The sequence below is a fragment of the Mastomys coucha genome, unplaced genomic scaffold (genome assembly GCF_008632895.1).
Source record: "Mastomys coucha isolate ucsf_1 unplaced genomic scaffold, UCSF_Mcou_1 pScaffold22, whole genome shotgun sequence".
Taxonomy (NCBI): Eukaryota; Metazoa; Chordata; class Mammalia; order Rodentia; family Muridae; genus Mastomys; species Mastomys coucha.
In genome coordinates, this window is record NW_022196905.1 from 210,809,063 (window position 1) to 210,821,997 (window position 12,935).

General features: G+C 39.8%; 1 protein-coding gene across 4 annotated transcripts; it reads left to right on the forward strand.

Annotated features, from left to right (window-relative positions):
* The first annotated feature begins 3,107 nt into the window (after positions 1-3,107).
* Positions 3,108-12,597, forward strand: LOC116069539 (zinc finger protein 709-like). 4 transcript variants are annotated; one of them, XM_031340270.1, is made up of 3 exons: positions 3,108-3,585; positions 7,619-7,751; positions 8,155-12,597. In XM_031340270.1, the coding sequence occupies exons 1-3, from the start codon at positions 3,583-3,585 to the stop codon at positions 9,690-9,692; spliced, it is 1,674 nt and encodes a 557-aa protein (XP_031196130.1). In that variant the 5' UTR covers positions 3,108-3,582; the 3' UTR covers positions 9,693-12,597. The 4 variants fall into 4 exon arrangements, with proteins under 4 accessions (XP_031196130.1, XP_031196132.1, XP_031196129.1 ...); XM_031340272.1 differs by having other exon boundaries at positions 7,619-7,745; XM_031340269.1 differs by lacking the exon at positions 3,108-3,585 and adding an exon at positions 3,608-4,081.
* Positions 12,598-12,935: the final 338 nt, after the last annotated feature.

The window sequence follows — 12,935 nt, forward strand, 5'->3', positions numbered from 1 at the left end:
TTATATTATTTGTGACTATTGTAAAGGGTGTCATTTTTCTAATTTCTTTTTCAACCTGTTTAACCTTTGAGTAGAGGAAGGCTACTGATTTGTTTGAAATAATTTTATATCCACCCACTTTGCTGAAGCTGTTTATCAGCTGAAGGAGTTCTCTGGTGGAATTTTTGGGGTCATACCATACTTAAGTATACTATCATCTGCAAATAGTGAAATTTGGCTTCTTGCTTTCCAATTTGTATCTCTTTAACTTCCTTTTGTTGTCTAATTGCTCTGGCTAGAACTTCCAGTATTATATTGAATAGATAAGGAGAGAGTAGACAGCCTTGTCTAGTCCCTGATTTTAGTGGGATTGCTTCAAGTTTCTCCCCATTTAGTTTGAAGTCGGCTATTGGTTTGCTATATATTGCTTTTACTATGTTTAGGTATGGGCCTTGAATTCCTGATCTTTCCAAGACTTTTAACAAGAAGGGGTGTTGTGTTTTCTTGAATGCTTTTTCATCATCTAATGAGATGATCATGTGGGTTTTTTTCCTTTGAGTTTGTTTATATAGTGAATTACATTGATGGATTTCCATACGTTGACCCATCCCTGAATCCCTGGGACGAAGCCCACTTGATCATGGTGAGTTATTGTTTTGATGTGTTCTTGGATTCAATTTGCAAGAATTTTATTGAGTATTTTTGCATCAATATTCATAACGGAAATTGGTCTAAAGTCCTCTTTCTTTGTTGAGTCATTGTGTGATTTTAGTATCAGAATAACTGTGGCTTCTTAGAATGAATTAGGTAGTGTTTCTTCTGTTTCTATATTGTGGAAGAGTATTGGTATTACTCTTCTGTCAGACTTCTTTGAAACTCTGACAGAATTCTGCACTAGACCCATCTGATCCTGGACTTTTTTTTGGTTGGGAGACTTTTAATGACTGCTTCTATTTCTTTGGGGGTTATGGGACTATTTAGATGGTTTATGTGATCCTGATTTAAATTTGGTACCTGAGATCTGTCTAGAAAATTATTCATTTCATCCAGATTTTCCAGTTTTGTTGAGTATAAACTTTTATAGTAAGATCTGAGAATTTTTTAAATTTCTTCCAATTTTGTTGTTGTCTTCCTTTTAATTCCTGATTTTGTTAATTTGGATACTCTGTCTGTGCCCTCTGGTTAGTCTGACTAAAGGTTTATCTATCTTGTTGATTTCAGCCCTGGCTTTGATTATTTCCTGCCATCTATTCCTCTTGGGTGTATTTGCTTCATTTTGTTCTAGAGCTTCCAGGTGTGCTGTTAAGCTGTTAGTGTATGCACTCTCCAATTTCTTTATGGAGGCACTCATAACTATGAGTTTTCCTCTTAACACTGCTTTCATTCTGCTAAGTTTCATTCATAAATTTGGGTATGTTGTGTCTTCATTTTTGTTAAATTCTAAAAAGTCTTTAATTTATTTCTTTATTTCTCCCTGACCAAATTATCATTGCGTAGAGCATTGTTCAGCTTCCATGTGTACTTGGAGTTTCTGTTGTTTTTGTTATTATTTAAGACCAGCTTTAGTCTGTGATGATCTGATAGGATGCATGCATTATTCCAATTTTCTTGCATCTGTTGAGGTTGTTTTGTGGCCGATTATATGGTCAATTTTGGAGAAGGTACTATGAGGTGCTGAGAAAAAGGTATATTCTTTTGTTTTAAGATGAAATGTTCTATAGATATGTTAAATCCATTTGGTTCATAATTTCTATTAGTTTCACTGTGTCTCTGTTTAGTTTCTGTTTCCATGATCTGTCCATTGGAGAAAGTGGAGTGTTGAAGTATCCCACTATTATTGTGTGAGGTGAAATGTGTGCTTTGAGCTTTAGTAAAGTTTCTTTTATGGATGTGGGTGCCCTTGCATTTGGAGCATAGATGTTCAGAATTGAAAGTTCATCTTGGTAGATATTTTCCTTTGATGAATATGATATGTCCTTCCTCATCTTTTTTGATAACTTTTGGTGAAAGTCGATTTTATTCAGGATTAAAATGGCTACTCTAGCTTGTTTTTTGGGACCATTTGCTTGGAATTTTTTTTTTCTAGCCTTTTACTCTGAGGTAGTGTCTGTCTTTGTCACTGAGGTGTGTTTCCTGCATGCAGCAAAATGCTGGGTCCTGTTTATGTATCCAGTCTGTTGGCATATGTATTTTTATTGGGGAATTGAGCCCATTGGTGTTGAGATATTAAGGAAAGGTGATTGTTGCTTCCTGTTATTTTTATTGTTGCAGGTGGAATTATGTTTGTTTGGCTATCTTCTTTTGGGTTTGTTGAAAGAAGATTAATTTCTTGCTTTTTCTTGGGTGTAGTTTCTCTCCTTGTGTTGGAGTTTTCCATCTATTATCCTTTTTAGGGCTGGATTTGCGAAAAGATATTGTTTAAATTTGGTTTTGTCACGAAATTCTTTGGTTTTACCATCTATGGTAATTGAGAGTTTTTGCTGGGTATAGTAGCCTGGGCTGGCATTTGTGTTCTCTTAGGGTCTGTGTGATATCTACCCAGGATCTTCTGGCTTTTAGAGTCTCTATTGTGATGTCTGGTATAATTCTGATAGATTTGCCTTCATATGTTACTTCGCCTTTTTTTCTCCTACAGCTTTTAATATTCCTTCTTTGTAGCTTTCTTTTCTGTTGTGTATGTTGTTGTGCTTGCAATCTGTTTATCGCTGGTGTTAGCTGCTCTTGCACTCTCTGACTAGAGATTGACCCTCTTGTGAGCTTGTAAGCCTGTGAGCTTAGATGTGTTTGCACTCCAGGGGGATGCTAGAGGGCTAAGGTAGGGGTGAGTGGGTGGGTGGGTGAATCACATTCTTAGAAGTGAAGGGGATGGGGTGGGGGTTGTGGAGGAGGGACCTGGAAGTGGGACATTTGAAATGTAAATAAAATAATTTTAAAAGGTAATAAATAGTCCCAGAGTCACCATTTTCGGGAGCTGGGGCTGGGAAAACTTGGAATTTTTTATTTGTTTGTTTGCTTGCTTGCTTGCTTGCTTGCTTTTATTTTAAACTAGGCAGTACTGGGAATGGCTAAGTCTGGAGTGCTTGCTTCCATTCCAGCTGGTTAGGTAGGGATTCTTGATTGTGTCAGAGGGCTCTGTGTATGGGTCAAGAGCACCAGTGGGATGTTCCTCACACTCTATTTTTCTTTCTGGTGTCACAGTCTGTAAACTGTATGGTCAGCTCAAGGAGTGCTGGATTGTTCTACCCTGCAGTGTGACACTGACCCCGAAACAGTCATGAGATGAGAGATCCAATCAAGATTGCGGTCAGGCAAAGCGGAAGAGCGTCACCGCCATCTTTCTTTCTGGTGCCGCCATAGTTGCGATTCTGCTCCGTCAGTTAATGGAGTCCCAAAACTGTTCCGCTTCGGGTTTTCTCACGACCGTCAAACCCAGAGTCAGGTCGCTGGAGGCCAGGAGAGCAGAGGGGAAGTTCTTCGCCCACCATCTTTCTTCCTGGCAACGCCATCGTCACTGCTCTCTCTCTCTCTCTCTCTCTCTGTTCAGCGCGCTGAACCCCAGGCGGCTGGAGCCTCGTGAGGCCGCTGGAGGTCCGGAGCTCCGCTATGGTGAGCATCGGGGATGCTGGGCGCGCAGGCGGGTCCCTCGGTGCTGGAGCTGCGCGGGCCGTGCGGGAGCCGCGCGGGCGGTGAGGGGACGGTGCGCCCGAGCTTTGTTTTTCCTCTAGAACCTGGTTTTCCTGTCTTTCCCGTCCGTGGGAAGCAGGTTCTGAAACCCACGAGTTCGTTCTCCATCCAGATGCTTTTGTTGTTGTTGCTGTTGATTGGCAGTTGTAATCCCTCGGTTCCCCACCTTGCTAGACTCACCAGACCCGAGCGATCCACAGGTCCCCGTGAGAAACACAGGAGAGCGTGTCTCTAGCCGTCCGTGATGCAGTTGGACTGTTTGTAGGGATTCAACTTCTTGAATGCTGAGATGTGACTTTGTATGAAAAGACTATGCCAGATAGGGAGAAGGATCCGGATGAAAAGTGTGAAACACGTCAAGAGGTAGCTAGAAAGAAGAGAAGGGCTTTCCTTGGAGTGATGTGTCAACAGTATGAAGGTACGGGTTTTAAGGTGCTTGATAGTGTTTTGCCTTTTCTGAGCAGCCAGCCATTTTCAGGCAACAAGTGAACAATCTGAATTGATTTTTCTCTAGGATCAGAGTCTAGCTTCAGACATTTCCGTGTAGAAATCCAGTATTGACACCATTATTTATTGGTTATTCTGTGCTTTCTCTGGTGTATATTTTTGGCACCTTTGTTGAGAATCAGTTGGCCAAACGTGTGGGTTTATTTTTATTTTCTCTTTTCCATTGGACTGTACATCTATATTTATGATACTACTGTCGGGTTTTGCTTCGTTCTGTTGTGTGTAAAATGTGATAATTTAATGGAAATTTCATTGAATCTGAATTATGACTTTGAGTCATTTTAGCGATATTGAGTCTCCTAATCCACGATCATAGTAGTCTTTTCTTTCCTCTTCTAGTGTCATATTTAATTTCTTACTTATTTTTCTTTTTTATTAAAAAAAGTTCACACACTATATTCTGATTACACTTTTCCTCTCCCCGAACTCCTCCCCAATTTCCCCACCTCTCTGCCCACCCAGCGCCACACCCTCTCTTTCTTTCTCTTTCTTTCTTCAGTGACCTAAAACTGCCTTTGTAGAACATTTTCACATCATCAGTGAGATTTAACTTGGGCATTTTAGTTTATGTGTATATGTGTTATGACTTTCTGACAGTGTATCTCTGAGATAGTTCATTATTTGCTGAAAGAATATGTACTGGCATTGCGTGTTGATTTTTGTACCCTTGCTAAATATAAGCCTTTTTGAGATAATCTTTTGGACTGTCCTTATTTTTCTCGGATATGTGTTATTTTTACACAAAAAGTATAACTGTGTACCCCTGGCTGACCTGCAGTTCTTAACCCTGCTCTCTTAGCCTCCCATATTCTAGGACAGGTTTGGGTTCTCCTCTTTATGTAGTGAAACAAGGATGGTTTGACTTCCTTTCTGATCCATAGACCTGTTATTGCCTTTGCTTGCATAATTTCTCTGGCTAATAGTTTAATATTCTATTCAAGAAGAGTCATGAGTAGTCACTTAGTGTTTTTTTTTTTTTTTCTGGTCTTTGAGACAATGCATTCAGTTTTTGCTTCATTTAGAATGTTATTACTAGTATGTGTCTGTCATACAAGCCTTTACTATGTTAATGTATGATTCTCCTGTGCCTGCTAGAGTCTGAGCTTTTATCATGACATGGTGTTTAATATTATCAAGGACTGTCTTGCATCTAAGGTCAGTTATGCGATTTTTAATTCTTGATTTTGTCTTTTCCATTTCAGTATATAATTTGATTTCTATTCATGCGAAAGGGGAAAATGTGAGTGTGTTTCCAAGTAAAGATTTCCTTTCATTTATTTTTATTATCATATATTCATTCTACAAAGCAGTTTGGCTTCATTTTTGTTTTCCTCTAATAGTTTCACAGTACAAGTCTTAATGAGTACCCAGCACTAGTGTTTGCTACCATGGCCAACTTTTTATGTGAGTACTAGGGATCAGAGGTTAGTTCTTTATGTTTAGGAGGCAAGCAGGTTACCAACTAAGCTGTCTTCCTGGACTTGGATTTTTTAATATTTTTTTCCAAATTAAGTATTTTGCAAGTTGACTATTTTTGATCTTATACAATGCAAGAAAGCATTTCAGAGTGTTTTTTGGTTTGGGGGAGAGGGTGTTTGGTTGGTTTGTTAGTTGGCTTTCTTTTTAATGTTTTTTGATTTGCTAATGCCTTATCACCAAGTAGGTGCGGTGGTTTGGAGAAGCCTTCATCCGATGCTGAGAAGGGTGTGTGCTCGGCACTTGTTTGATAGAGTTCCTGTAAATGGCTGTTAGGTGCATTTGATCTATGGTGCAGTTTAACTCTGAATTTCCTCAATTGATCTATCTGTCTGTCTATCTAAATTTATTTATTTATGGGTGATCTATTTGTGATATCAGGGTAATGAAGCCACATACTGTTATTTTGTTTAAACTTTTTTTGCCCAGTACTCTTTGTTTGAAAAATGCTCAGCTCGTTTATATTTATATGAAACATTCTTTATGTGATATACTATTTATTTACATGTAGAAATCTTTTGGTTTAGTAGTCAACTGGATAAAGATGTATTGAGAAATAATTATATTACCTCAATATATCTGATCCCTTTCTAACAATGCCATTCCCCTCGTTTATATTTCCCTTAGCATTTTTGAGGGAAAAAATAAAATCTTTTTGCATTATAATAGTAGATTATCCTTCATAGGTCTTTCAAAATATTAAGATTGCCTATAAGATACCAAGATCAAGCTTCCCAAAGCTTTCTATGAGCAGTCAAAGAGGGTGTGCACAGTTTTCTAAGAAAGAAGATGGAGCCGGGCAGTGGTGGTGCATGCCTTTAATCCCAGCACTTGGGAGGCAGAGGCAGGTGGATTTCTGAGTTTGAGGCCAGCCTGGTCTACAGAGTAAGTTCCAGGATAGCCAGGGCTATACAGAGAAACCCTGTCTCGAAAAACAAAAACAAAAAAAAAAAAAAAGAAAGAAAGAAGTTGGGAGATGAAGTTTTCATTCTATATTATCTGTCAGACCAGGTTATTGGAGACTAATCTTCTAGATTGTATTTTCATTCTGATCAAGTAGGATCCTTCCCAGAAGCACGTCAGAAGCTTGCAGACATTTGGAAAGACAATGAGAGTTAAACAAGTAGTGCATTGCTATCATAAACTAGAACACTGAGCCCCTCCCCACAGGTAATGCTGGTGAAATCCATCCAATTGCCAGGTTCCAGACCCCAGGAGATGTTGGGTTTTTTTTTTAAATGCGTGCACATGGTTGCATATGTTTGCATAAGTACAGTTGCACATTTGTACATATGCATGCATGTATGTAGAAATCAGAATGACACCATGGGTGCCATCCCTTAGGAATCTTGTCTATCAGGCTTTTTGCCTGAAGCCTACCAATTGTCCTAGATTGGCTGACAACTATGTACCAAAAATCCACCTGTCTCCACCTCCCCAGTACTGGGATTATAAGTGTGTCCCACCATGCCTAGCAATTTTATATGGGTTAGTGGAGGTTGGGAGTGTATAACTCAGGTTCTCGCGATTGAGAGTCAAGCACTTTTCAAAGCGCCGTTCTTATGCATTTTTAAGATTGGTCTCCAGATAGCTGGTGCTAACTGTATTATGTTTTGTTTTGTTTTTAAAGACAGAGCCAGAAACTTACTATGTAAGACTGGCCTTAAACTCAAGACTATCCGCCTGCCTCTGCCTCCCTAGTGCTGGGATTAAAGGCATGGGCTGCTGTGCCTAGCCTAGTAGGATTTTTTATGACAGGTGCAACAGAGCCAGTAGAGACTTTACTGGAATGACCCAACAGCATCACAGGCATCTGCTTTTGCTTTATAATGAAGTTGCAACCTCGCATTAGAATTACATTGTATTAACTAGAACTCTGATGAACACTACCTGGATTGAACATTTAAACAACAAGGCCTTCTGTAAACATCATGTGCTGAGTCTAGCTCTCCAATGCTGTGCTGTTTTTTAGGAGTCAGTATCTTTTGAGGATGTGGCTGTGAACTTCACTGCAGAGGAGTGGGCTTTGCTGAGTTCTTCCCAGAAGAGGCTGCACAGAGATGTGATGCAGGAAACCTGCAGGAACTTGGCTGCCATAGGTAATGGTAAGATCACTGCCTTGTTTAGTCCATGAGAAAACAATATTTTTGCTGATCAAGATTGTACAAGCTCAGGGCTGGAGAGATGGCTCAGTGGTTAAGAGCACCGATCTTCCAAAGGTCCTGAGTTCAAATCCCAGCAACTACATGGTGGCTCACAACCATCTGTAAGGAGAGATCTGACTTCCTCTTCTGGAGAGTCTGAAGACAGCTACATTGTATACATATAATAAATAAATAAAATCTTTAAAAAAAAAAAGGTTGTACAAACTCCATGATTTGTACAATAACAGAAATTTTGATGAATAAACCAGTCATGACCTTGTTATACCAGAAACCTACTTAGAATCTAGTATTTTTCTATAGTGTTGTATTAACTCAAAGTGATTTTTCTGGATCTACATTCTAGCAAAAAAGCAAGAAGACTGGATCCTTGAAGATGGCTCCGAAAATTTAAGGAAAACTCTTCCTATTTCAGTTCAGACTGAATATAAACTATGTGAGAGTCAAGAATACACAGAGAAACCAGGCACTTGTAAGGAATGTGGGAAATTCTTTAGTTCTCCCCAAAGTTTTCTGGAACATAAGAAGACTCACACTGAAGAGAAAACTTACAAATATAAGCAAACTGAAGACAGTTCTAGCAGACACAGTTTTGTTCAGGGGCATGAAAGAATGCATGCTACAGAAAAGCCCCGTGTTTTAAAGCAGAGTGGGAAAGACTCTCTGACTCTTGCTGGTATTCAACAGCACATAATAACACTTAGTGGAGAAGAGCCATATATATGCAAAGTATGTGGTAAAGCCTTTTACTCTTCCAGTTCTTTCTTGACCCATAAAAGGACTCACCCTGGAGAACAGCTTTATATATGCAAGCAATGCGGCAAAACCTTCACTTATTCCAGCGGCCTTCGTCGCCACGAAAGGACCCATAGTGGAGAGAAACCCTATGAATGCAAGCAATTTCTGAAAGTCTTTCCTTCTTTGAGGAAGGTTGAAAGTCATGAACAAACTCACAATGGAATAAAATACATATGTAATCAGTGTGGGATAGCCTTCAGCGATCACAGTTCCCTTCAGTGCCATGAGAAGATTCATAGTTTAGAGAAACCCTATGTATACAAGCAATGTGGGAAGACATTCACTTGTTCTAGTGCCTTGCGAAGACATGAACGAATTCATACTGGAGTGAAACCCTATGAATGCAAGGTATGTGGGAAAGCCTTCATTGACTGCAGTTCTCTTCAGTGTCATGAAAGGATTCATAGTGGAGAGAAACCCTATGTGTGTAAGCTGTGTGGGAAAGCATTTAGTCGTCAGGGCTCTCTGAAATGTCATGAAAGAATTCATAGTGGAGAGAAGCCCTATGCATGTAAGCAGTGTGGGAAAGCCTTCATGCATCACAACGCTCTTCGATACCATGAACAGATTCACAGGGGAGAGAAAGCCTATGGCTGTAAGCAGTGTGGGAAAGCCTTTGTGTTGAGCAGTGCCCTGAAAAAACATGAGCGAATCCATAGTGGATTGAAACCTTGTCTATGCAGGGTGTGTGGGAAAGCCTTCACGTTTCACAGCTCCCTCCATTGCCATGAAAGGACTCACACTGGAGAGAAACCCTATGTATGTAAACAGTGTGGGAAAGCCTTTATGTATCACAGTTCTCTCCGTTGCCATGAAAATATTCACAGTGCAGAGAAACCCTATGTGTGTAAGCTGTGTGGGACAGCCTTCACTTACCACAGTTCTCTTCAACGCCATGAAAGAATCCACAGGGGGGAGAAACCATATGTATGTAAATTCTGTTCAAAAGCCTTCACTGATCACAGTTCGCTACGATGCCATGAAAGAATTCACACTGGAGAGAAACCATATGTATGTAAACAATGTGGGAAATCCTACAGTACTCACGGGTCCCTTAGATACCATGAAAAGGTGCACTGTGTGTAAGCTACGATGTTGGAAGACCTTCACCTCTTTGAATCAGTTTTAATTTCATTAATTCAAAAAAAAAAATATGGATGGAAGTTATGTGAATAAGCCTTAGCATGTTCTGGTTCCCTTAAAAAACAACATAAATGGAGACACAGTGGAAAATTATCTCTAAGTATAGACGAAAGGAAAGCTCCAGGTCTTTCCAGCAGACATGATGGCGTAGTGAATTTAACTTGTATCAATGTAAAGCATGTGGGATTATGTCTACTTACCTCAGTTCGGTTCTCAGAATCTGCTGTGGGGATGAAGAGATGGCTCAGTTTGTCTAGTCCTTGCCATAGAAGCATGAGCTCCTGGGTTTCAATCCTCAGCATCCATACAGAAGCCAGACATCATGGCCTATGTCTGTAATCCAAGTGCTAGGGAGGCAAGAGACAAAAGAGTCCCTGAGGCTTGCTGGTCAGCTAGTCTACTCAAGTCAGTTCGGGTCCAATAAAAGAGTTCTCAAAAACTAAAGTGGAGAATGATAAAGGAAGACACCCAACACACAAAAGGCAATAGTCTGGATTTTCCTACTAGGGCTCTTGTCATACATCAACCTCTGACCTCTATGTGCCAGTACAGTGTGTACCCACACGAATGAACATTCATCCACATGGTTATGCACACCACACACAAAAGAGCACACCATATCAAGAACCTCAATTAGAAGAAACTTGTTAAGTCTTTGGTTGGCAAGTCAAAACCTTATAAATGTAGGTAGAATTGTCTTTTGTAGCATATAGTGTCAAAGTCTGATGCAGTAGGATTCTGTTAACACAGCTAATGTGAAGAGCCTGGTATAAAATAACTTGTGTAGAATGCTTTAGAAATTGCACAGTTTAGAGGAGGGCTTGTCAGCGGCACATTTGTCGGTCTGAATAATACAATGTGCTCCTTATTTTATTCTTGAAAATAAATGTTTTAGTGAAATTATTTAATACGGTTTACTTAAATAATTGCATGTGCTTAATCTGTAGTTTCACTTTTAGTAAAGTCAGTTAATAACTTTTTGTGCTTTTAATTTAAACATTGAACTGAAATGTCTTTCTAATATGTGAACATCTTAATTTTTATGTATTTTTAAAATAGTTGTGTCTAATGGACCTATAAAAATGTTTAATTGGGCTGGGAAAGTGTCTCAGTGGGACAGCATTAGGACTGAGGTCATATCCCCAGTTCCCATGTCAAAAGCCACATGTAGCCAAAACATGCCTGCAGCATCATTGCTGGAAGTGGGGACAGTGTTAGGAGATTGCTGGGACTGGGTGGCCCGTCGATTTAGGTGAAAAACAAGTGCCAAAATTAGTGCAAGACCATGTCACAAGCAAAGACGCAGAGGCAGTAGAAGAGGGTGCCTGCTATTGTCCTCGGCTTCCACGCACGCAAGCTAGGTGCTCACACAAAAGGCAATTAACAGTCTGGATTTCCTTACGAGGCTCTTGTCATGGATCATATGCATATATATACACACATATATATGTACATATATTTTATTTTTCAGAACAAATGACTTTTAAAGTGGATTTAATTATTTTTCACTTTTTTTACCTTAAGAAAATCAATAACATAAATACACAGAAAATTAGTCTGAGAAGAGGTTTTGTGATGTAAACTAGATAAAGTATGTACAAAATCCCACTGCGTAGGGCCTGCTCATCAGAGGGGAAGCCAGGTCTTTGATGGTTTTGGGAGTTCAGGTGAGGGACCCCCGATCTTCCGGAGTCTTCTGCTGGCAGACTTGACAGTAATGAACTTAGTGAGGTTTCACTGACTTTACAACGTTCTTGGCCAAGTGCTTCACTCTCCTGTGGAATACTGCTGCTTTAAATTCCATCTTCCTTGGCAGAGCACTGTCCGAGACAGGCAGGAAGCAGCAGCCGCAGCCTGAGAAAACTGATGTCATCGTTGATGAGCGTCCGCTCCATCAGATACTTGGCTAAAGTGTGTTGTTCAGCATCACCTTAAGAAGTAGAATGGCAAAGGCCAGCTCAACTCCAAATCAACTCTTTCAAAATCAGAGTCTCCATTTCTCAGATTGGGGAACCAGAGTAAGCATTGTCTGTGATGTAAACAAAGTCTCCCAACCAGCTGCAGCTTCTTCCTGAAGACGTCCATGATGGCAATGCACGTGTATGGAGTTTCTTGTAGAAGCCTAAACTTGGAATGAACTTAGACCAACTTTATTTCCAGTTTCTTCTAAAAGCTGGCTCGTCACATGGCTCTTAGCTTTAGGATTAACTCCTGCATCAATATTCTTCAAATCACTGGACACCTTTGGGCATCAGAGTAGCAACATGAGGGGCCACCCTGGAAAGTGTAGATGAAGCATAGCCACCCTGGTCCACAGCACCACCACGAGTTCTATTTTTGACTATTAATATTTTCTCCAAATAAGAATTCTGTGCATATTTTATAGTTTTAACTATTTTCAACAGTATATATATATGTGTGTGTGATTTTTTTATATATACATTACCATATCTGCAAAATAACCATAAAGAGATCAACTTCACAATTTTTTCAATTTTTCCTTTCATCAGAGTCATTATTGCCAAATGCTGGTGAAAATTCCTTATGTAGTGGGATCCTACTAATTAATGCTCTATTCCTATGTAAATTTTATCATATTTATGTTACAGCCTTTTATCATAATTTTCCCTTCACTTCTCTTACCAAAAGATACATCCCACTGGTTTAAGTGTACTTTGGCCAGAGATCACCAGTGCCAAGCCTTTTATCACATCAAATGTAACAGATTGCAGTAATGAATCTATCTACATATCATATGTGATTTGTTCATCAGAAATATCATTTTATTTTATTTATTTTGTGTATGTGTGGCATGTGTAAGTACAGTGAGTATACTACGGTACGTGCATAGATGTGTCTGTGTGTGTTCCTTTGGAGGCCAGAGGAGGATGTCCTTCTGCCCCACTTTTTGCCTTAGTCAGTCCCTTGACACCATGTCTCTCCCTGAACTAAGAGCTGGGCTAATAATCATCCCTTGATGTTGCATCTCTAGGTAAATGTTTAGGTAAATTGTCCTAGTAGAACCCTAAGAAGGGGCCTGCGAAGCTCTCAAGTGCAGTAAAGGTCTCCCTGCGCAGAGGTAACTTCCAGACGTCTCTTGCTTGACAGTGTTGTAACATAGAAACAGAAGCAAGCACAGACCATGTAGCTGCTCTAATCAGTGTCGCTGTAAGAACATACTATTTG